This window comes from Actinia tenebrosa, unplaced genomic scaffold (assembly GCF_029948245.1).
Source record: "Actinia tenebrosa isolate PJP-AT-01 unplaced genomic scaffold, QUT_ActTen_1.0 PGA_scaffold6__47_contigs__length_16458017, whole genome shotgun sequence".
Classification (NCBI taxonomy): Eukaryota; Metazoa; Cnidaria; class Anthozoa; order Actiniaria; family Actiniidae; genus Actinia; species Actinia tenebrosa.
In genome coordinates this window covers 8,462,251-8,486,458 of record NW_028292583.1, presented here as the reverse complement: position 1 = coordinate 8,486,458, position 24,208 = coordinate 8,462,251, and the positions used below count along the sequence as shown (strand labels likewise).

The 24,208-nt window shown below is 38.5% G+C and overlaps 2 protein-coding genes and 1 non-coding gene across 3 annotated transcripts in view; 2 read left to right on the top strand and 1 right to left on the bottom strand.

Annotated features, from left to right (window-relative positions):
* The window catches only part of LOC116289597 (von Willebrand factor A domain-containing protein 3B), a 24,104-nt gene extending 13,292 nt beyond the window's left edge, over positions 1–10,812 (top strand). Inside the window, exons 24-40 of the mRNA XM_089039441.1 lie at positions 88–262; positions 369–449; positions 884–1,120; positions 4,627–4,791; positions 4,858–4,955; positions 5,230–5,297; positions 5,520–5,960; positions 6,154–6,403; positions 6,681–7,294; positions 7,428–7,541; positions 7,743–7,864; positions 7,936–7,990; positions 8,300–8,503; positions 8,980–9,053; positions 9,679–9,760; positions 9,889–9,967; positions 10,266–10,812. Of these exons, the coding sequence (XP_088895567.1) occupies positions 88–262; positions 369–449; positions 884–1,120; positions 4,627–4,791; positions 4,858–4,955; positions 5,230–5,297; positions 5,520–5,960; positions 6,154–6,403; positions 6,681–7,294; positions 7,428–7,541; positions 7,743–7,864; positions 7,936–7,990; positions 8,300–8,503; positions 8,980–9,053; positions 9,679–9,760; positions 9,889–9,967; positions 10,266–10,365 (2,959 nt within the window). The 3' untranslated portion in view covers positions 10,366–10,812. The remainder of the gene's footprint in view (positions 1–87; positions 263–368; positions 450–883; positions 1,121–4,626; positions 4,792–4,857; positions 4,956–5,229; positions 5,298–5,519; positions 5,961–6,153; positions 6,404–6,680; positions 7,295–7,427; positions 7,542–7,742; positions 7,865–7,935; positions 7,991–8,299; positions 8,504–8,979; positions 9,054–9,678; positions 9,761–9,888; positions 9,968–10,265) is intronic.
* On the bottom strand, positions 10,444–24,208 carry LOC116289576 (eukaryotic translation initiation factor 5B). The gene is made up of 24 exons (XM_031696520.2): positions 23,877–24,208; positions 22,542–22,614; positions 20,671–21,301; positions 19,804–20,129; positions 19,686–19,733; positions 19,191–19,293; positions 18,538–18,666; positions 18,181–18,243; positions 17,904–17,962; positions 17,468–17,522; positions 17,150–17,187; positions 16,702–16,959; positions 16,095–16,205; positions 15,846–15,913; positions 15,609–15,750; positions 14,920–15,051; positions 14,549–14,731; positions 14,059–14,352; positions 13,710–13,841; positions 13,486–13,562; positions 13,017–13,149; positions 12,668–12,838; positions 11,290–11,451; positions 10,444–10,931 (listed from the first exon to the last, which is right to left on the bottom strand). Exons 1-24 carry the CDS (start codon positions 23,921–23,923, stop codon positions 10,824–10,826), a joined length of 3,543 nt encoding a protein of 1,180 aa, XP_031552380.2. The 5' UTR covers positions 23,924–24,208; the 3' UTR covers positions 10,444–10,823.
* On the top strand, positions 21,935–22,005 carry Trnas-gga (transfer RNA serine (anticodon GGA)). The gene has a single exon. It is a non-coding gene; the product is annotated as a tRNA-Ser (tRNA).

Here is a 24,208-nt window from a genome sequence, read left to right as displayed (position 1 = left end):
ATTGTTAAGTTTTCATATTTCATGAAATGGCAACATTCTGGTTCCATGCGAACAACATACAAATATATAACATTCTCTTTGTCATAGGTATCCCGAAGATCGTGTCCCGTCATTTTCAGAAAACAGAGAATCAATGATGAATGACTTGGAGAATCAAGGCTGGCAAGTAAGCAAGGAAGATATCTTACTGTTGGAAAAAGAGATTCAGCAAGCAAATACTTTCTTAGCTCAATCTAAAGATCTCAGGAAAGCATCTGAACAGGTAGGGGGTCCGCAGACCTTATTTTACAGCAAGACCTTTGTTTTCATCCACCATGCTGTTGAATATTCGTGATGAAATGATATGATTGACATTCATCTTTGTCCAGGCTGCTCGAGAAATCGCTGAACAACAAAAGAAAGCCCGCGAAGAAATGGAGACCAAAAGAATCGAACAAATCAGAACCAAGGTATAGCATTTAAAGGAGCAGGCGTAGCTCAGTTGGTTAGTGCGCGACCTTCAGAGCTAGAGGTCCATAGTTCGATCCTAAGGAACTCCACGTCTGTTTCGACTTCTCTCTGTTCTGTGTAGCTTTAAATACCCGTAAAAAGGAGCACTGATAGTAAGAGGGGGTAGAGGGCACACCTTCGAGCGCATTAAACATGAGCCCTTGGCTCGGGAGAATTGGGCAACCACTCCCCCGCGTTATCGAAGTAAAATAAACTACCTTTACCTTTACCTTTTTGAGTCCTTTTTGCGTTAAATTTCCTGTGTTCTCATTGGATGTTTGTGCTGTTTTTCTATTATGAACCTATTTATTACTATCCTATCATGTCCCGAATACATGTTTTGACAAACCTGAATTTCAAGCCTATTGCTAAAGCACATTCTTTATCTCAACAGAGCGCACTAATGGCCTCAGCACCTACCTATCCTACCCCCCAGGGGAATAAATATCGTCTACGTCACCACAAGGTTATAGCCCGTAATGAGGTGGATGGGTTTTATTATCCGGGACTCGTTAAAAAGTGTGTGAACTCTCGTTACGTGGAGGTGGACTTGGAAAACTACGACAGACAACTAGTGGCAGTTCGTTACGTGATACCAATAGAAGGTGCACGACCTTGTCCTTCACTCAAGGTATGTGCAATTATCTGACATCAGAAAAAAATAATAATCGAACAAAAGGATCAATACGAGTTTAATAGTGTTTTGACTTTAATTGATCCTGCTCAGGATAACCCATCGATTATTTATGACTTTACGTGGTCCAGCTCAGGATAACCCATCGATTATTTATGACTTTACGTTGTCCTGCTCAGGATAACCCATCGATTATTTATGACTTTACGTGGTCCAGCTCAGGATAACCCATCGATTATTTATGACTTTACGTGGTCCAGCTCAGCTTTAACCCATCGATTATTTATGACTTTACGTTGTCCTGCTCAGGATAACCCATCGATTATTTATGACTTTACGTTGTCCTGCTCAGGATAACCCATCGATTATTTATGACTTTACGTGGTCCAGCTCAGGATAACCCATCGATTATTTATGACTTTAAGTGGTCCAGCTCAGCTTTAACCCATCGATTAATTATGACTTTACGTGGTCCAGCTCAGCTTTAACCCATCGATTATTTATAACTTTACGTGGTCCAGCTCAGGATAACCCATCGATTATTTATGACTTTACGTGGTCCAGCTCAGCTTTAACCCATCGATTATTTATGACTTTACGTGGTCCTGCTCAGGATAACCCATCGATTATTTATGACTTTACGTGGTCCAGCTCAGGATAACCCATCGATTATTTATGACTTTACGTTGTCCTGCTCAGGATAACCCATCGATTATTTATGACTTTACGTGGTCCAGCTCAGGATAACCCATCGATTATTTATGACTTTACGTTGTCCTGCTCAGGATAACCCATCGATTATTTATGACTTTACGTGGTCCAGCTCAGCTTTAACCCATCGATTATTTATGACTTTACGTTGTCCTGCTCAGGATAACCCATCAATTATTTATGACTTTACGTTGTCCAGCTCAGGATAACCCATCGATTATTTATGACTTTACGTTGTCCTGCTCAGGATAACCCATCGATTATTTATGACTTTACGTGGTCCAGCTCAGGATAACCCATCGATTATTTATGACTTTACGTTGTCCTGCTCAGCTTTAACCCATCGATTATTTATGACTTTACGTTGTCCTGCTCAGGATAACCCATCGATTATTTATGACTTTACGTTGTCCTGCTCAGGATAACCCATCGATTATTTATGACTTTACGTTGTCCTGCTCAGGATAACCCATCGATTATTTATGACTTTACGTTGTCCTGCTCAGGATAACCCATCGATTATTTATGACTTTACGTTGTCCTGCTCAGGATAACCCATCGATTATTTATGACTTTACGTGGTCCAGCTCAGCTTTAACCCATCGATTATTTATGACTTTACGTGGTCCAGCTCAGGATAACCCATCGATTTTTTATGACTTTACGTGGTCCAGCTCAGCTTTAACCCATCGATTATTTATGACTTTACGTTGTCCTGCTCAGCTTTAACCCATCGATTATTTATGACTTTACGTTGTCCTGCTCAGGATAACCCATCGATTATTTATGACTTTACGTGGTCCAGCTCAGCTTTAACCCATCGATTATTTATGACTTTACGTTGTCCTGCTCAGCTTTAACCCATCGATTATTTATGACTTTACGTTGTCCTGCTCAGGATAACCCATCGATTATTTATGACTTTACGTGGTCCAGCTCAGGATAACCCATCGATTATTTATGACTTTACGTTGTCCAGCTCAGGATAACCCATCGATTATTTATGACTTTACGTGGTCCAGCTCAGCTTTAACCCATCGATTATTTATGACTTTACGTGGTCCTGCTCAGGATAACCCATCGATTATTTTTGACTTTACGTTGTCCTGCTCAGGATAACCCATCGATTATTTATGACTTTACGTGGTCCAGCTCAGCTTTAACCCATCGATTATTTATGACTTTACGTGGTCCAGCTCAGCTTTAACCCATCGATTATTTATGACTTTACGTTGTCCTGCTCAGGATAACCCATCGATTATTTATGACTTTACGTGGTCCAGCTCAGCTTTAACCCATCGATTATTTATGACTTTACGTTGTCCTGCTCAGGATAACCCATCGATTATTTATGACTTTACGTGGTCCAGCTCAGGATAACCCATCGATTATTTATGACTTTACGTTGTCCAGCTCAGGATAACCCATCGATTATTTATGACTTTACGTGGTCCAGCTCAGGATAACCCATCGATTATTTATGACTTTACGTTGTCCTGCTCAGGATAACCCATCGATTATTTATGACTTTACGTGGTCCAGCTCAGCTTTAACCCATCGATTATTTATGACTTTACGTTGTCCTGCTCAGGATAACCCATCAATTATTTATGACTTTACGTTGTCCAGCTCAGGATAACCCATCGATTATTTATGACTTTACGTTGTCCTGCTCAGGATAACCCATCGATTATTTATGACTTTACGTGGTCCAGCTCAGGATAACCCATCGATTATTTATGACTTTACGTTGTCCTGCTCAGCTTTAACCCATCGATTATTTATGACTTTACGTTGTCCTGCTCAGGATAACCCATCGATTATTTATGACTTTACGTTGTCCTGCTCAGGATAACCCATCGATTATTTATGACTTTACGTTGTCCTGCTCAGGATAACCCATCGATTATTTATGACTTTACGTTGTCCTGCTCAGGATAACCCATCGATTATTTATGACTTTACGTTGTCCTGCTCAGGATAACCCATCGATTATTTATGACTTTACGTGGTCCAGCTCAGCTTTAACCCATCGATTATTTATGACTTTACGTGGTCCAGCTCAGGATAACCCATCGATTTTTTATGACTTTACGTGGTCCAGCTCAGCTTTAACCCATCGATTATTTATGACTTTACGTTGTCCTACTCAGCTTTAACCCATCGATTATTTATGACTTTACGTGGTCCAGCTCAGGATAACCCATCGATTATTTATGACTTTACGTGGTCCAGCTCAGCTTTAACCCATCGATTATTTATGACTTTACGTTGTCCTGCTCAGCTTTAACCCATCGATTATTTATGACTTTACGTTGTCCTGCTCAGGATAACCCATCGATTATTTATGACTTTACGTTGTCCTGCTCAGGATAACCCATCGATTATTTATGACTTTACGTTGTCCTGCTCAGGATAACCCATCGATTATTTATGACTTTACGTTGTCCTGCTCAGGATAACCCATCGATTATTTATGACTTTACGTTGTCCAGCTCAGGATAACCCATCGATTATTTATGACTTTACGTGGTCCAGCTCAGGATAACCCATCGATTATTTATGACTTTACGTGGTCCAGCTCAGCTTTAACCCATCGATTATTTATGACTTTACGTGGTCCAGCTCAGCTTTAACCCATCGATTATTTATGACTTTACGTGGTCCAGCTCAGGTTTACACCTCGATTATTTATGACTTTACGTGGTCCAGCTCAGCTTTAACCCATCGATTATTTATGACTTTACGTGGTCCAGCTCAGCTTTAACCCATCGATTAATTATTTCTTTCAGGTTGGCGATTATGTACTAGTACGAACCTTGATACCCCGCGAGGAAACAGACGATGATTTCAATGATGGGGGGTATTGTTACGTACCCGGAATCGTACAGGTCGTACCCCTCAGACGATCTACGGCATCCAAATGCTTCACTATTATGAGGTTCAACGGTAAAAAGGTTAGTCCTCGTTAAAATTTGAATTTTTTTTGACCTGTCGAGTCTAACTGGTGTTTCTTTCCAAAGGTCACTTCACTGAGGAAAGATTTGATCAAAATTTCCAAGGCTCGCTACACTTTTGCATGTAGATATATAAGAGATGCTCTGATATCAGCCTATAAAGCGTAAGTTTTTCGTAATAGCCAATAGAATGAATGTATGACTCGGCACAGTTACGGTACGGCATCAGTTAGTTCATCCAGTCACAGCTCACATAGAACATCACATAGAACATCCGAACATAGCGTTATCTTTAAACACATGACATTTATTTTGGTATGGGTACTTAAGTCTGCATTGTGATTGATGACGTTAATTCTGTACCGTGAATGTGCCGAGGTTTGTACGCGTAATGTGCTTTACATTGCTAGTAACGTTTGCTCTGGTTTATTCTTGTAGAACGTCTCCTTTTGGGTTGTATCCTAAAGGCATCGAAGAAAGTAAAGATCTTATAGCCATCAACACAGGTATGATTTAAACTAATCAGGAGTTTTTCCTTGGGGTTGGTTAACAACAACAACAACAAACGCAGCAACAGCAACAACGTTGAGGGTGACAGCCGTTTAATATCTAAATAGATAAAAGATAATCTTCAGGTAGTCCATTCTTTATATGGTTGCCACATTTGCGCACAAGATGGGCGTAAGTGATGTCATGTAGGTGACGCCTTCTTTGCTGTCACTCCACAGGAAAAGCAAAGGTAGAAAAACCCACAAGTAGATCGAGCAGTCGTTCGAGTCAAAGCTCCGACAGCAGTCCGAGAAAAAGTCGAAGTCGTAGGCGTAGCCGGAGTAGTAATCGAAGTCGATCAAGAAGTCGTGGTCGATCCAAGAGTCAAAGTCCACCGAGAAGCCGAAGTCATAGCCGATCCAAGAGTCGAACTCCATCGACAAGCCGAAGTCGTAGCCGATCCAAGAGTCGAACTCCATCGACAAGCCGAAGTCGTAGCCGATCCAAGAGTCGAACTCCATCGCGTAGCCGAAGTCGTAGCCGATCAAGAAGTCGTAGCCGTTCAAGAAGCCGAAGTCGGTCGAGAAGTCGGAGCACCAGCTCTAGTAGGAGCGCAAGTCCTGTTCAAAGTGAAAAGGATAGTGAACCACCAACTCCAAGGTCACCCCGATCTGATCAAAGTAAGTTATATCTATCCATGTCACGATAAGATATCATGGTCTAACCTGAGTATCAGGCTCTCTTGGGGAGAGGGGGAGGAGAAGAGGGGAAGAGGGGAAGAAGAGCCCCCCCCCCCCCCCTCCCAAGGCCCCAACTTCTCCGCAGGCACCCCGAACAAAAAGATATTAACCATGAATTTTCTTTGTCTTAAAGAGAGAACAAGAAGACCCACCGACCAATTTGAAGACCTAAAAAGAGAACTGGACGAAAAGAATCAGTCTCAGCTCGATGAAATTCGAGGACAGAGAGAACGACTGGAAGAATTACAACAACAGGTAGCTGAAGAACAAAAGAAACTGCGCGAACAGCAACAAACGTTAGAAGGGCAACAAAAAGAACTACAAGATCAGCGAGAGGAGCTGGTCCAAGCACAGATTAAGGAATACAAAGAAAAGCAAACTAGGTGAGTAACGGGCTAGATAACGGGCAGCGCGCTCAAGGCCATAGTTGTCAAACAAACTTTCTTTACAACTTCATGTCCTGATGCTCAGCGTCTCTGCTCTGCCTGCACCAGTCAGATGTTTCCGTGCATGTGTTACATTATTCAGCATCATTTCTCCCTAAGCTGTTTTCATGCGTCATCCTACTCTTCAAAACCCTTCGTTTTCTGTATGGTATATATGAAACTGGCTATGATTAAAACCAAGAAAATTATCTGAAATAAAACGTTTAAATTTCAGGTTACAGGAAGAGCAGAAGCGTCTACAAGAACAACAAGAAGAGCTATTGAAAAAGCAAAAGGACCAACAAGAACAGCTTCTGATGCAGCAGTACAACCAAAACCAGTCGTTACAGCTACAACAACAACAAATGTTGCAAATGCTGGCTTCCAGTCAACAGACAAGGCAGGACAAAGCAGTTGAGACTGACAAGAATGATCAGTCACGTGGTACGTCACCAATTACTTCCACACCCAAACCATCACCAAGAAATTCACCACAACGCTCGCCTGTTGCGTCTCCGAGGAGCTCAAAGGACAGCTCAAAGAGATCAACACCCAGGTCTTCACGGCCGTCGTCGAGCAGGAAGTCCAGTAGAAAGCCGTCTACTTCTGGTGAACATGAAGACGAGCATCTAGAAGAGAGTGCAAGCGATACTGATAGCTCTACTTCCTCGTCTCAGTCAGCGACCTCCTCGCCTTCATCCAAATCCAAAAATGACGTTGATGATGTGGACGGTGATAAAAAGCCTGGTGGTGAACAGGAAGAAGATGAACCACCAAACATACAGTTTCATTTGTCTGATAACAATGAAGCATGTCTGCTGACCAAGGGCTCACATGGACTGCTTATTTGTAAGTATCAAGTACTGGAAAAAATCTGAAATAATGTTATGGAAATCGCATTGGAAACGCCGTCGCCCCTCTTCTGTTATTTGTTTTACATTTTTTGCAGAGAAAGTAAAACAAAATACGTTTGTCCTTTCAGCTCGCCTTCCCCCAGACGTGGATCCAGCAGTCGAAACCCGTGAGGTTCCTAAGCAAATAAAGGAAGGAGATGAAGTCTTGGCAAGATGGGTCGATGAGGGCTGGTATTACCGAGGTATGACATGATGTTTTGAGTCAATTTAACTGGTAGGGGTGGGGAGGGAAGGGGTGAGGTATGACTCCTGCCACTTCAATGGAACGCTCAAGTTGGGATTGGTTAGATACAATCATGTACGACTGGCTGGGTGGAGAGAGACTAATGGTACATGCAGCTGACAGGAGTTCTGTCAAATCTATTTGTTCTTGGTTGTTTCAGGTACTATTCGACAAGATTGTGGCGATAGTACATACTTCGTCGAGGACAGCGTTGGTGATCTTGAGCAGATTCCCCGAGCGGACATTATCACCGATGAAGACGATGCTGACAATGTCATCAAGGTTAGCATTAACAATTCTCCTTTTCCCAGAATTCTTTTTTTTACTATCATTTTTTTTCATGTTTCTATTAGGAAGAAGATCCTGTAGTCGCATTGCACCCCAACTTTTCGTACAGCTATGCACCAGGTAAGATTTTTTGTGATGAAGATCAAATTAAATGCTTTCGCCACCTCATTCATTTATGCTCTTTTACTCCGACGAAGGACTAGCGTCCGAAACGTCAGTAAGTTTTTTTCATCTTTTCACGGTGTAAAATTTACCCTTTTATCATTACTCTTTCATTTATTCATTGTTTCGTTCTGGTTTGGTGACATCTTCAGTAAGAAGAAACGTCAGTAAGTTTTTTCATCTTTTCACGGTGTAAAAATATTACCCTTTTATCATTACTCTTTCATTTATTCATTGTTTCGTTCTTGTTTGGTGACATCTTCATAGGGGTAGTTATTGGTCTGGAGGGAGACAATATGTACCAGGTTCGTTACTATGATGGCATAGAAGCCATGGTACCCCGAGAAGAACTCTATCTGTTAACACCAGACAAGTTTGAGAGTGATTGTGCTTACATCCTGGGTTGTGAAGAGAGCTTGGTTGGCCAGGCAGTGGTGGCCAGGAACGATGATGATGGCACTTTCCATCTTGGTAGGTATTGCCAGGAAAGTGGTTGCTTTTTTTTCAAGAATAATAGCTTAAATTCACTCCATCGGCGACCATATTTCTTCGCGCTTCTTTGCTAGCCAAGATAAGAGAGACGCAGAGTAACCAATAGGGAGGTATTATTAAAGAACATTTGGTAGTGACTCCGACCTCATTATCTACACTCGGCCATCATTAATCACCTCTCGTGATTGTGGACTATCGTAGCACCGAGTCGCTTGTATTGTTGCTTATCCTCGATAAATTCTATATGATTGGATGTGAACCAACTCTGTGACAGCTAATTGACAGGCATCACAAATATTATGGGTTGGCAAACAGGAAACGATGAAGGTAAAGTCATCAAAATCAACTGGCAACATCATTCGATAACTAAGAAAGGACATGTCTAGTCAACTCCATTTGAGATGTTGTAATGAAATATATATGTACCTAGAAAATGACAATCTTTTGTTCTTTAGGTACCGTAAGAGAACGTGTTGGTAATGGACGTCAGTACATCATCGAATGGGCGGACCAGAATGTTCAATTACAGGTACTCTAGTAGTACATAAACGTGTATACAGTATGTTGACATGGTCTTAATGTTTTTTGTTGGTGGACGAACCATAATGTTATAGTAGTACATAAACGTGTATACAGTATGTTGACATGGTCTTAATGTTTTTTGTTGGTGGACGAACCATAATGTTATAGTAGTGCATAAACGAGTATACAGTATGTTGACATGGTCTTAATGTTTTTTGTTGGTGGACGGACCATAATGTTATAGTAGTACATAAACGTGTATACAGTATGTTGACATGGTCTTAATGTTTTTTGTTGGTGGACGAACCAGAATGGTCTAGTAGTACATGTATACAGCATGTTTTAATGGTTTTTGTTTGGCTGGGCGGACCTCAATGTTCTAGGTAGTACATAATCGTGTAAAAGTATGTAGACGTGGTCTCAATGTTTTGGTTGTTTATTAGCCATTTCGAGGTTGAGGGAAAAACATGTTCGATTTGACATTACAGTGCATTTTGGGGCTGTTTGAGGGATGAAATAAAAGGCATTTTGAAAACACGTCTCCTAAAACAGCCCCACAGCGCATTGCTATGCCAACTAGACCCAGTTTGTTTCTAAATCTGGTCTTAATGTTTGGTTGGTTGTGTCAACAGAGTTCAAGTTACATGTTCGGAGCTCACACAAAACGTCATCCGCTGTCCATTGGTGACCGTGTGCTCGCACTTGCTGATCCAGGTATGTATGTCGATATGGAATTGAACCCAAAGTGCTTGTTGTAGGCATTTTTCTTATTTTCTATTACTTTATCTAAAGTGAGCCTCAGTGATTTCATGTTTTCGTAACCTTGTTTGTTTTATTTTTAGCAACCTATGTTTACATTCCTGGTTGGGTTACGGGATCCAATGGACGACGACTTGTCGTTAAATTCTGTAACGGCAAAAGGTATAGTAACCAGTAATCATTTTTTTCTAACTCTATGCATATTTATTAGTTTTCCTGATGACGCAATTGGCATTATTTAAGGCAACATTAATTATGCATGTGTCCCTTGGCATGAAAAGGCTAAAGAGGAGTTGCTCTCCCCCCTTCTACTTTGCTTATTGGCTTGTGACTCCAGTTGAGCGGTGAATTTCGTTTCAGCCAATTACAGAGCGTTTAGCAGCCCTCATTCCCAGTCTACTGTAACCCAACTTTTGTATATTTTTCTGCTTTCTTTTGACTAAAATATAATTCCTTGCAGTTCAAGTCACGTGGACCCCCTGCAGTGTTTTTGGCTGTCACGTGATTACTACGACAGAGCTGTGGAATTTTACAAGAAACGAAACAAGGAAAAGAAATAACTTTATACTGATGTGACTTCCAAACTCATGGAAATTGCTCCTTCCAGACAATAGTGATTTATACACAACTCAACAAACTGCGGTCCCCATTCACATTTTAATAATCAACGTATAACTCTAAAATAATATATCATCCGTTCACATGAGTCACGCTATTCTGGTAATATAACATGTCACGCAACAAGATAATACTTGAAATCTTACGTCTCCATAGTAATGGTATCTTAATCGGAAAAATAATTGTAAAACCATTAGATTTTTAGATACTCAAGAAAAACGTCTTAATTGACGCCATAACCGTTGTGATTAAAGTCGGTGATACGGCGCTATGTGGGACCTGTATGCTCAAACAGCAAGTTCTTTACAGAACAATTGGATGACATCTTAACATTGAATAGAAGCCTTTGTTAATATCAAATGTGAATAGAATAAACATTTTTAAGCTGATCTGTTTTGTATTACATGATTTGGAAGAGTTTTTTTAACTCGATCATAAGTTGCCAGTCACTTTTCTGTAGATCTTCCCGGAAGTATTCTTTAACAGCATCGATAGATTGACGACTTATCTGCAAGGAAAAAATGTATTATAAATAAATTTTGCTAATAGAAATTGTTCGGGTGGTTGTCATCTTTTGAACTTATTACCCTCGGGTAGAGGGGGATTGAACCGTAGTAGGTGTTCACACAGTCCACACACAGGGACAAGGCACAATTATCAAAAGATTTCTCATTAGCATCCATTGTTAACGGCACCACAATGGCCGCCATGCTTTTGTCTTTTGACTCTCTTGGGAATGCTTGCAATCCATCAATAGTTCGTTTTCTATCATGTTGATTTTTAATATTCATCCAAGAATATTTTATTCAATTTATCCAAAAATATTTATTCACTGAGAGAGAGTGAGAAAGAGAGAGATTACTTACTTTACTTATAAGCAAATCTTCATGATCAAAATGTCTTCCATACAGTTTAGGCGCCTCTCCAGAAACGTTTTCTATTTTAAGACACACTTCCATTCCCTTGTGAGCTTCCGTCAAGTTCTTGTGGCTTGCTTCGATCCCACTTACTACTCCTATGTCCACAAACTAACAAATACACACATGGTTATTGTAATATATTACCATTCATATTTTCTTTGTTTATATATGGTTGCCGTCCCTTTTATGAATGGCAAAGCATTCATTCATAGCATAATACTGGCTGCACTGTAAATAAAGGTTAAAACGCTAGGGCGAGGGTTTGCATAAAAATTCAAGATCGAGGGCCGCAACCCGAGGTCTTTAATTTCACTGCAAATCCGAGCACGTGCGTTTTAACTGGTTTAAAAAACAACCACGCCCTATTGTTAACGTTTGGTGGAGGGGATGAATTTCGATGGAAAACCTGAACATAATACTGGCTGCATTCTATAACATAATACTGGCTGCGCTCTATAACATAATACTGGCTGCGTTCTATAACATAATACTGGCTGCGCTCTATAACATAATACTGGCTGCGCTCTATAACGTAATACTGGCTGCGCTCTATAACATAATACTGGCTGCGTTCTATAACATAATACTGGCTGCGTTCTATAACATAATACTGGCTGCGTTCTATAACATAATACTGGCTGCGTTCTATAACATAATACTGGCTGCGCTCTATAACATAATACTGGCTGCGCTCTATAACATAATACTGGCTGCGCTCTATAACATAATACTGGCTGCGCTCTATAACATAATACTGGCTGCGTTCTATAACATAATACTGGCTGCGCTCTATAACATAATACTGGCTGCGTTCTATAACATAATACTGGCTGCGTTCTATAACATAATACTGGCTGCGTTCTATAACATAATACTGGCTGCGTTCTATAACATAATACTGGCTGCGCTCTATAACATAATACTGGCTGCGCTCTATAACATAATACTGGCTGCGCTCTATAACATAATACTGGCTGCGTTCTATAACATAATACTGGCTGCGTTCTATAACATAATACTGGCTGCGTACGTCTGCTTTTTTTCCTCGCCTCCCTAGCTAAATGCTTAGTAGGCAATTAAATAAAAAATAGTACTCGAGAAAGCGATTGCGCAATTTTACATTCTTTTTTCATTCTGTCTTTTTCTTATTCGTTAGCTCGTTCCTTTTGTTTTTTCTTTCATTCTTTCTTCTTTCCTTCCTTTCTTTATTCCTTCTTTCCCTCCCTCCCTCCCTCCCTCCTTCCTTCCTTTTTTCTAACGATATTATAAAGTTATTTCGTTTGGTTTCCAGAGGATAATACAGAATAAGAGTAATAGGACTTACACTTTTACTAGGCACACAAAGAGGAGTGCCTTCCCTGACAATACCAGCCTCTATAGACACTCCTACAACAATGGGGTCCCTGGTATTGTATATGTGCTGAGGGAGTATGCGAAGTTTGCAAGGAAATACTGCTATGTTCCTGAATTCTTCTCTCTTTTTGCGCTTTCGTTCCTGAATATTATAGAAATAAGACAAACGAAGGTTGGTGTGGTTGGTGTGACTTGGGATAGGCAAACTAAAGGCTTGTCTCTAACGATTATCGTCGTGTACATGGGGTTCTTGATCACTGTTTGACGAGTGGGTAACGAGTACCATTCTAGGAAAGATGCAGAAAATACAGGATACTAACCTCTCTGTAGGCTGTGAATTTGTCGAACAGATGATAAATGATTTCAGCAGAGAAGATTTTAACCCCCAAGCTATCTGCTATTTCTTGTGCTTCTCTTTCGATTTTGACGTCAAATGCCAAAATCACTGCGTACCTATAAATAGAAGCAGAATATCACTGATTATTACTGTGTCCCATGCAGTGTAGTCTCTCCACTTCCTTCTCATTCCCATTAGGGGTCATAAGATTTGCAAATTCCACGACGGCCACATAAACCGGAAGTGCAAATAATTTCTCTTTGGGGTTCTTTTCATTGGAGATTTCATTCAAAACATTGTCAGTAAAGTCAATTTTCATCCACAGGGAAGACAGACTTTGAAGACGTGAAAGCCTAAAGTGAAGTTATTTATACTTCTGGTTGACTTCGCCGTTGTAGATATCGCAAATCTTAATCCCCTACATTATCCCTGGATAACAGGTGATTACTTACTGTACTTCGTGTTCCAGCATAATTGAACATTTCATTACGTCTTTCTTGTGTACAGGACCAATATTAACACCTGCATACTGAATATCAACAAGAGAACTTTATTTTAGGTATGACGTGAAAAGACGTGAAAAAAACGTGAAAGTGCAGTGCAGAGAATGTTACGTATCTGCAAACACAGACAGTGTAATTAGCCAAAACTCAGCTTTCAAAGACCACATACTAACCGGTATTTTAGAGCTTTTCAAGAATTCCACGAGTGCCTCCAGGGAGCCTAGAGTAGATGCTTGGACGTACACTCCACGGTCTGACAGCTTGATGGCCTTGAGAGCAGCAGACATGATTGATGTTACTTCATTCTGTTGAAACAGCGGGTAACAAAGAACATCAGTACAAGAATACCATGTTAAAATAGTTACAGAATATAACTAGCACAAACAATTAAGGTATCACCATGGAATGAAATACGTTGAAAAAATGGGGGAAATGAGGGAAATCGCAACAATGAAGCCACAGAGGTAATGAGACGCCATTCAAGTATTCCAGCACATCTCACAGCCTTTTCCAAGTCCGTACCTTACAATATTCTATTTCATCCTCATGCTCTGCTACCATGATAGGCACTCCAGCTAATGCCTTTTCTAGGTCCTTTGCTGAGATCTTCACACCCTGTGCTCCACACAGTTCTTTATGGTTAAGGTACTGATTTTTTACTCTTAATTCTTTCAGCGGCTGAGGAGTAAGTAGGGCTCGTATTGGTGTCACTATGGGACCTTCAATCCCTGGAAGGACTAGGGTGTCTCCCTCCTTTAGCTTCCCATTGACTAGGATAACGTCGATGGTAGTACCAAGACCAGGAAGCGCTTTTACCTGAATGAATAAAAAATGTTAGTATGTCGCTGGTGGCGGAGACAAACTGCCTTTGGTTCTCTTCTCTTCCCCACTTAATTTCCGGTGTCACTTCATCCGTGTCAACCAGAAGAAAACCCCTTGAGACAAGTGGACAGTGTAGGGCGTCTAACACGTCTACCCCTGATTGTTACCCACTGGAGCAACATGCACCTACCTCAAGCACTATTCCTTCCAGATATTCTGAATAAGTTAGCTTCTGTGTCAGTCTGGTCTGTGTAAGTTTGACCACTTGTGATATGAGATCTCCCATGCCATCACCGGAGTGAGCTGACGTCGGGATTAGAGATACGTAGGACCGCGTGTCTTTATTATCGTAAAATAAACAAGCATTCAGACCCTACAGGCAACAAAAAAAAATAGATAAATCATACTTGGAAGAGTGTTGTTGGGTAATTGGCATGCCAGAGTTCCCATACGATGTGGTTGGTTAAATAGATATGAATTCACTCTCCAATGATAATGACAGAAACGACATCCCTACATGTGACCACAACGGTCAGGTCAGGTAATATGTTACCAACTGACCTGCTCAGCAAATTCTTTGATAGCTATTTGAACTCTTTCATCGAATTCTTGTTTAGTATTTCTCTTTTGTTTCTTGATTGTGTTGATGATGCTGGAATCTGGTCCACGTTTCCACTCAAACAACCTGTCAACCTGGACATTAATACCAACAAAATACTGTTATTATGGTATTGTGGTACTATCATACTTTTGCTTTTTTTTTTTTTTGTCGTTGGAGTTTTCTTTTCAAATTGCATTAATTACTTTTGTGTAGTGTCATGGTCATGTGTGGGTAGTGTCATGGTCGTGTGTGGGTAATGTCGTGGTCATGTGTGGGTAGTGTCATGGTCATGTGTGGGTAGTGTCATGGTCATGTGTGGGTAGTGTCATGGTCATGTGTGGGTAGTGTCATGGTCATGTGTGGGTAGTGTCATGGTCATGTGTGGGTAATGTCATGGTCGTGTGCAGATAGTGTCATGGTCATGTGTGGGTAGTGTCATGGTCATGTGTGGGTAGTGTCATGGTCATGTGTGGGTAGTGTCATGGTTGTGTGTGGGTAGTGTCATGGTCATGTGTGGGTAGTGCCACAGTCATGTGCAGGTAGTGTCATGGTCATGTGTGGGTAGTGCCACAGTCATGTGCAGGTAGTGTCATTGTCATATGCAGGTTGCATGATGTTAAGTAGTTACAAGTGACTGTATCATATTTACCTTGTTAAGTGCCACCACAAATGGTGTTTTCTTTGCCTTTAGCAGATTTATTGATTCAATAGTCTGTGGTTCCAATCCATGCATAATATCAACTACTAATATAGCCATATCACAAAGTGATGATCCACGAGAACGAAGATTACTGAAGCATAATAGACCAAAACATACATAAATAATTATGAATAAGGGTATTGTGGTAGCCAAAGTGAGCTGTAAAAGGTATGTGAAGTATTTTACCTGAAGGATTCGTGGCCTGGTGTATCGATGATCAGAAGACCAGGAATTTGGATGTCGAAAGTTTGGAACTAAAAACAAAATATCCAAATTAAAATTGTTTTGTCCCTGAAATCTTTACTACTGCATGCCACTGATGTTGGTTTCCACTAATGCAAATATTTTTACTGACTACAGTAACTGGACAGAATGAGGTTGTTTTCTGGGTCGTGAAAAGTGCTAACTTTTATTGCAGGATGATATTTTTCTTACATCTTTGATCATGGAAGTTTGTATTTTAATGGCATCATTGGGTACCATGGTAGCACCAATCTGTTGTGTGATACCACCGGCTTCTCCATCCTGGACATGGGTGTGACGAATCTAAAATGAATAGATCATTATTAAATTTGGACAAAGGTTATGGAAACTGTAGCTGAATTCTTACAGTAATAAAGCTGATCAACCAAAACTATTATTGGCAATAGTAAGAATGACAATGACAGCAGCGTGGGAAGGAAAACGCCAATATCGGCATCAGCAAAAACAACAGCATCATTTAATCATCATCATCATCAATAAGAAGATCAACAACAATGAAAAACAGATACTGCTTCAAATATAATTAAAAAAGTAATGACATAATATCAACAACAATGATGAAAACAACAACAATGATGATGACACAACATATTCATCATGCATGGCCATCATGACAAGCAGCATTAATGGCCACAGTGGTACGACAACAATAACACTAAAAAATAATAAAAATAACAAAATGCAAAAACAGCAACAACAACAACAACCAGCTAGTTTCAACTTTTAGTTTAAGGAATACAAAGGCAAATGGATCTGGTTCAATATGTTTTTGGCGTACCTTATCAAGTATCTTTGTCTTTCCTGTATCGACATGGCCAAGCACACAAATAACAGGTGACCGAAGTTTGTCAGTAGACCGTTTTATCTCAGCTCGAGTTTTTCTCTTGGCTATTCTTTCTTGAATGCTTTCTGTTTTGTCTATTTTGTGTTCATCTTCCTCTGATTCACTCTCTTCTTCAGATTCCTCATCATCGCTCTCTTCACTACTACTCTTTTCACTTTCCTCTTCTTCTTCACTTTTCTCTTCTGTTTTTTTCTGCACAAACAGATAATGTATGTAGAGTATTGAGTGGTGGATAACAGCAAGTTTAAAATTAAATTGAGTACCTGTTCTCAAAAAGAGAATTTGGAAACTAGTACTCTAGAGGGTCTAGTAGCTAAAGCGGTGAAATCAGGCAAAACTAAGATCTAGACATTCTTGTACACAATTTAATTACTGTACAAACCTCAACAATTCCTTCTGTTTTCTCAGCTTTTTCTTGTTCTAAAACAGTTATGGAAATAAAGAAAAAGAAAGAATGGTCTTAAACAAATACTAACACCCATCTTTCTTCCTATAGGTGGTTTGCAATCTTTCATAAGAGACAGAAATAACAAGACATAGCAGGAGCCAGGATGGTTGATAAAACAAAAGAGACTACTAAAACATTTGTCAAATTCAACCAACACAAAAATGAAAACCTGAAATTTTGATTGTTGAATATAATATTATGCTCAAATGTCTTTTTCATTGATATAGTTTTCAAAGAAGAGAAAAAATAAACCTTTTTGTGGTTCCTCAACCTCCTCTTCAGAGTCCAAATCCCAGGCATCTTTCACCTATGGATCAAAATCATAAAAGGCTTCTTTGTGAAGAAAAAATCTTCAACAGCTACAATATCATTTAATCAACTTATAACTACAACTATTATAGTTGAAGTGCAAACTAGCATTTTAAAGACCTTTTCAAAGAACTGAAATAAAAAAACATTTTTGATATCTTAAGGGAGATCAGTTTTACACTGAATTTTAATCTTTAAAAAGGTTTTAGAGGATTAGAGGGTTTTAAAAAATCTTCAATTCAGTCTGAAAATCTTCCTAAAGGTAGTTTTTTAAAATTCATTTTTTTGATTGACACTCATTGAAATGCTAGCCGGCAAACAAGACATTGAACTTCGCCGATCGTACTTCAACGATAATGGTAGTTATAAGTGATCATACCTCTTCTTCAACGTCTTCTTCCTTGGCAGACTCAGCTGTAGCACTTTCACTATCATTTTCTGATAATGAAAAGTTGAATAGAGTTCATGAATTTGCAAAGCAATGCCTCAATGGCAATGATGCACAATTTTTAAATAGAACAGTAATTATTTTTAATAACAGTCATGAATTTATTCAAATCCAACAACTGGTCTATCGTCAATGCTGCATTATGATTGCACTCATAGTCCAGCTCACGTTCGAAGACTAATATTTGCCGTAAATAGTAATAACGAACCTTCCTTTTCTTCTTCCTTTTCTCCTTCATTTTCTTCTTCTTTTGTTTCTTTCATTTCAATATCTATTTTTCAACAAACAGAAATAAAGACATTTTCAGTGACAAAATTGGTGTCACATTACTCAATAGATAGTTTACCAAGCATTCTCTACTCAACAATATTGTATCCAATAATTTACAAATACAATACAAATTTTATTTTCTTAAGTGAAGAAATCACTTTAGTATTCAATTAAGGATTAAAGTTCTACATAACATAATAAAGTTATATATAATGCTATATATTTAATGTTTATTGTAGGTTATGTGACTCCTTCAAAAGTCTGGATATTTGTAGTACACAAGATTATTACCAACCTCTAGTCTGGTCTTTTTCTTGCTGTTGCTGTTGTTGTTGTTGCTTATTTTTAGGTTTCTTGGATCCATATCTGACAGGCTTCCTTATACCTTCTTGCCCTTCATTACTTAATGCAGGGATTTCAATACCTTAGTTTATAGAAGAGAAGAAATGAAATCAATTTTCATTAACAATGACAATATCGTTATGCAGCTGGAGAGTGCATTCTTCTCAACAATGTAACTTGGAATCAAGTAAATAAAACATGAATAATATATATATATATATGAATAAATAAAAAAGTGGCTCTTCTTCCGCTTGACTCCTATTAGAATTTAGAAGCTGATTTTTGCAGAGCAAGGAAGAACCAGAGAAACCGGGAAAAAACTCAATTCTACTCACATACAAGCTAGGCTAAATCCAGATATCAAACCCAGGTTGCCTTGGTGAGAAATTCAATTACTCCTATCCGAGACTTTTTATATACAGTATATATATAGCTCTGTTTGGGGCTTCCCCTTCCAACAGATTAAATCTGGACCAATATCTAGTTCTATATTTTTGGACTCAGACGAATATTTCTAAATTTCAGTTAGATTCCTTAGAATAAGACCCACTCTGGAACAAGACCACTAGCCTGCCAAACGACTCAGATATTTACTCATAATTTTACCTTGTTGTTTCATAGCCTCAAGCATTGCCAGCTGTTTAGCCTTCTGCTCTTTTTGAGCTTTGGTCAGAAATTTTCCTTCCTGCTTTAGTCTTGCAATCCTCTCCTAAAAATGGAATAATGCATTGCCAGTTCAACGAACAAGAAACATTCTGGCTCTAGCTTAACATAAATCCTCTATTAACTATTAAATCAAGACGATCCAAAAGAACATATATAATAAGCCCCTCTCTCTAATAAGCCCTCCTCTCTAATAAGCTCCCCCTCTCTAATAAGCTTCCCCTCTCTAATAAGCTTCCCCTCTCTAATAAGCCCCCCTCTCTAATAAGCTCCCCTCTCTAATAAGCCCCCCTCTCTAATAAGCCCCTCTCTCTAATAAGCTCCCCCTCTCTAATAAGCCTCCCTCTCTAATGACATGTGGTCTGGAATGGGAAAACATTACATCCAAGCTAAAGAAGTCTATATTACATATAAGACAAGCAATATCTTATTACAAACCTTTTCTTTCTGCTTCTTCTTTTCTTTCCTTTCTTTCTCAAGTTGAAGCTGCAAGACAAATAAGGTATTTTTGTGGGTAAAAATAATTTTTTTTTGTCCTATTTCATTCTTAAGATACCTTTTCTAGCCTTCTTTTTTCTGCTTCTTCTATTGCACGTATTTTAACTTCCTCTTCTTTTTTTCGTTTTTCTTCTTCAATCCGTAGTTGTTCTAATTGCTGTTGCATCTGCTTTACTAAGGCTTTGTTAGGCTTTTTGACTTTCTTTTCTTCTTCCTCCCCACCTTTCTTCTTTTTCTTTTTTTTCTTTTTCTTTTTATCTTCTGTGTCTTCTGCTCCTTCATCTTCTCCAGCTGGTTCTGTACTTTCATCTGGTACTTTATCTTGTACTTCTGTCGATACTTCTTGGGATTGATCTGCAGTTGGTTTTGAGCATGCTTCTTTCTCTAATGAGCAAAATTACAAAAATTTATGGATGTGTGCATGCATGTAGGAACGGGATGGGATAAAATAGATGGATGGCTGGGCAGATGGATAGGATGAAATCATTGACAAATTGATGAATACATGGATGTATGTATACATGAATGGAGGAATGGGATGGGATAAAATAGATGGAAGGGTGGGCAGATGGATAGGATGAAACCATTGACAAATTGATGAATAAATGGATGCATGTATACATGAATGGAGGAATGGGATGGGATAAAATAGATGGAAGGGTGGACAGATGGATAGGATGAAAACATTGATGGATTGATAAATAGGTAGATGGATGGATGAATGCATGAATGGATGAATGCACGGAGGGATGGGATAAAATAGATGGAAAGCTGGGATAGGCAGATGGATGGATGGATTGAATGGGATAGGATGGCAGTTGTGAATGGGTTATTAGAGGAATAGCAAAGGAATTGGTCAGGGCTTATATACATATAAATTTATTGAAACTAACTTAATTTATTGCATTAAATAAATTATCTGTACCTGTAGGGACATCAGATGTTTTGGACTTCATTCCTGTGTCATCAGTTTGTTCATCCTTTGTCTGTTCCTGTGATATTTCTTCATCCTCTGTCTTGGCAGGCTTTTTTCCTTTTTGTTTTTGCTTTTCTTTTTCTAATGCTCGCTTCTTCTTTTCCCTTTCCTTCTTCTCTGCACGTTTTTGTGCAGCTGTCTTGATAACTAAGCCATCATTATCCTCATCTTCATCTCCTTCAACCTCCTGATTATCTTTAGCGTCTTTTGATTTCTTTTGTGATTTTCTTTTCTTTTCATTATTCTCAGTTTCTGGTTCCTCTGCATACAAATCTGCTAACTCATCTATATCCAATTTCTTTTTACCTTTTTTACCTTTTTTAGATTTTTTAGATGAAGCAATATCATCATCATCATCATCAATCAAGTCTATATTTTGGTGCTCAGTATTGTCATCCTTTTCTCCAGGCACTTCTTCATCATTTTCTAAAGCTTCAAATAAATTATTTTTCTTGTCCTTTTTATTTTTCTTTTGATCCTTCTTTGGCTTGGCAACAGTTTCATTTTCATCTTCATCTTCATCTGGTTCTTCACCTGGTTCTTCATTCTCCAATGCCATGAATCGGCTTGCCTTTGCTGTCTACAAAAAAATCTCTTTAAATCACTTTCTATTGGTATATCCTTGTATAAAACAAACAGAGCAACATTCTGAGTTCATATAACTCCTTGCAATTACCCAAGCTAGGATCTCTGACATTATACAGTTTCCCAATTCTCAAACTCATTAATATTTCAAGAGGATCGACAAATCAAATTAACTACATACTGTAGTAGTAATAAATTATGCGTTCGGTGTGTATAATGAAATAGAGAGAATGAGAGAGAAATATCAAATGCCCTTTGCGGTAATCGAACCCACGTCTTTGGTATTCCAGTCCGGACCAACCACGCTGGTAACGCAGCCGGAATATAAAATGTATAAGGTACCCGTGAGGATCCCAGAGCGATATTTTTTCTCTATAGGTAAGTTGAACATCCTGTAGTGTAGTGGTTAACACATCGGACTGAAATACCGAAGACGTGGGTTTGATTCCCGCCAAGAGCATTTAATAATCTTCTCTTATTCTCTCTATTTCATTACACACACCGAACGCATAATTTATTACTACTATTTTTACAGTATTCAACTTATCTATAGAGAAAAAATATTGCTCTGGGATCCTCATGAGTACACTACACATTTCATATTCCGGCTGCGTTACCAGCGTGGTTGGTCCTTGTAGTGAAGTGGTTAACACATTGGCCTGGAATACGAAGACGTGGGTTCGATTCCCGCCAAGGGCATTTGATATTTTTCTCTTATTCTCTCTAACTACATACTGGGTTAGCATAAAATTTGGTAAACTTTGGCTTTAATTTTTACCAAAAAGAATGTTTCATCCTCCATCCAAACACCCAATATAGGTTTGAAAATGGACTCTTAAAAGTAAACTTTTTCTCATACTGGTAATAATTCACCTTTTCGGCACTAGCTTGGATTGTGTTACGGTCACCAAAACGTTGGGACATCGTTCTCGGATTTCCATACAAATTCACTGACTTTAAAGAGAAAATTTAGGTAGATTTCTTTAGTTAGCTATCTTAACAGCAGTAAGAAAAGCTTCAATCAAGCTAGAAGAATGATTATTTACTTGTATTTAGAGAACTAACTAAACATTAACCAAGTAAATAGTTCATTTAGGGTCAGTACATTTGTGCAAAAATTCAAGAACAATGTCCGAACTTTTTGGTGAATGTAGCACAATCTAAAACAATTTATACCCTAGTGCCGAAAAAGGTGAATTAAACAGACTTGAAGGATAAATTTGTCTAAGACTTACTTGTTTGGGCTGCTCTTTAGCTGCCCCTTCTGTACCATTTAAAGATTCAATTTCATTAAGAACATCATCTTCCCTGTAAAGAATACAATCAAACATCATGAATATTTAGATACTTTTCGCTGTAGATAATGAACTTCAAAATGGCATCCCAGATTTTAGATCAGGCTTAATTACATGTTTTATGATACACTCAACAAAATTACTCGATTCTGATTGGACAAAAGGAGTACAATTAAATCCCAAATTGTACTCTGTAGAGTCCCAATTAAGTTGCTCAATTTTAATTTTTGTTGTTGAGCGTATTATGAACAACAAATTGCACAATCTTCTCATACAATTCAGAATTTATGGATACTCATGATTTTTTGAAATTTCTAAAATCATTGTACTCGCGACCGACGGCTCATCCAATTTTGAAAATTTTCAAAATTTTCAAAACATCACCCGTACCTAAAAATATTCAGAATTGTACTTGAGATCATGTGATTTCCTATACAAATCTGGATGTAAAATAAAATTAAAATAAATTAGGAGTAGCTAGGATAATATAAAACTTGGTCTAAATGAATCTTGATGACAAAGTGCCATCTTTATTCACATGAGAATATAAACCTTCATTTAGACCTACATAACATCACACTTAAGGACGTTCATGAGGAAATGAAGTTGCAATCAGCTTTTCTTTAAACTTGGCATAACCATACCCCAATATTATTCTTGTTCAAAAAATGAAATAAAAAATTGGGGTCACCGAATTCAATTTTTTTCTAAAACGTTGAGTCAATATGGTACTCATTGAAGCTGTGCACAAACAATGCCTGCGAACGTCCTTAAGTGCTTGAATGCGAGGCCATGCATGGGGAAAAGCTATTGTTCCAGTCATAATAATATGGCTGGCACATGAGAAATGTTTTCACATTTAGAAAAGAGGCACAAAGAGGAAGAAATATGAATTCTTTTTGGAATCAGATTAGCTTTTTACCCTTACAATAGTACAAAACGTTAAAATATGAATCCGAAAAAAAATTACTATAAGCTTACATAGAATATTATGATATGACTTACGTAGGCACTTTTTGTCCTAAAGATATCTTATAACTTAGCTAATAGTAATTCAACTTAGGTTGCTGTATTTAAACTAAATGTACCCTCAAGTTCTCGTCATTTATGACGTTTTAATCTTTTAATAACACATTCTTTCTGTTCAAATTTCACTTCACTGAACAACATTTACCATCATCAAACGTCATCATTTTGGTGGAATATTTAATCAAGTTCGATTTGATTGCGTTAAAATCTTACTTTCTGCTAAAACATTTTACTATTAATACGTACCAGTCTTCGTTGGCCTTCTTCTTGCCTCCTTTCTTAGGCTTTCCCATGTTATAGTCAACTTTTTCCTGTTCTTTCTATACGAATTTTATGAATTAAAATTGATGCTCGTCTTCTGCTCAAATTCTTATGATTCGTCGACTTTATAGAAATGAACAGTAATGTCATTGAAAATCGGTGAAAAATTTTTCGAATAATAAATTAAAACAAAATGAATATAAAACCAAAACGTAAAATCTGTTTTGGTTTGTTATTTAGCGCGTGTAGATGAGGAAAATGCACAAAAACTTGAATGGTACTTTGCCTTTCTTCCTAGTCCTTATTGCACATGGCGG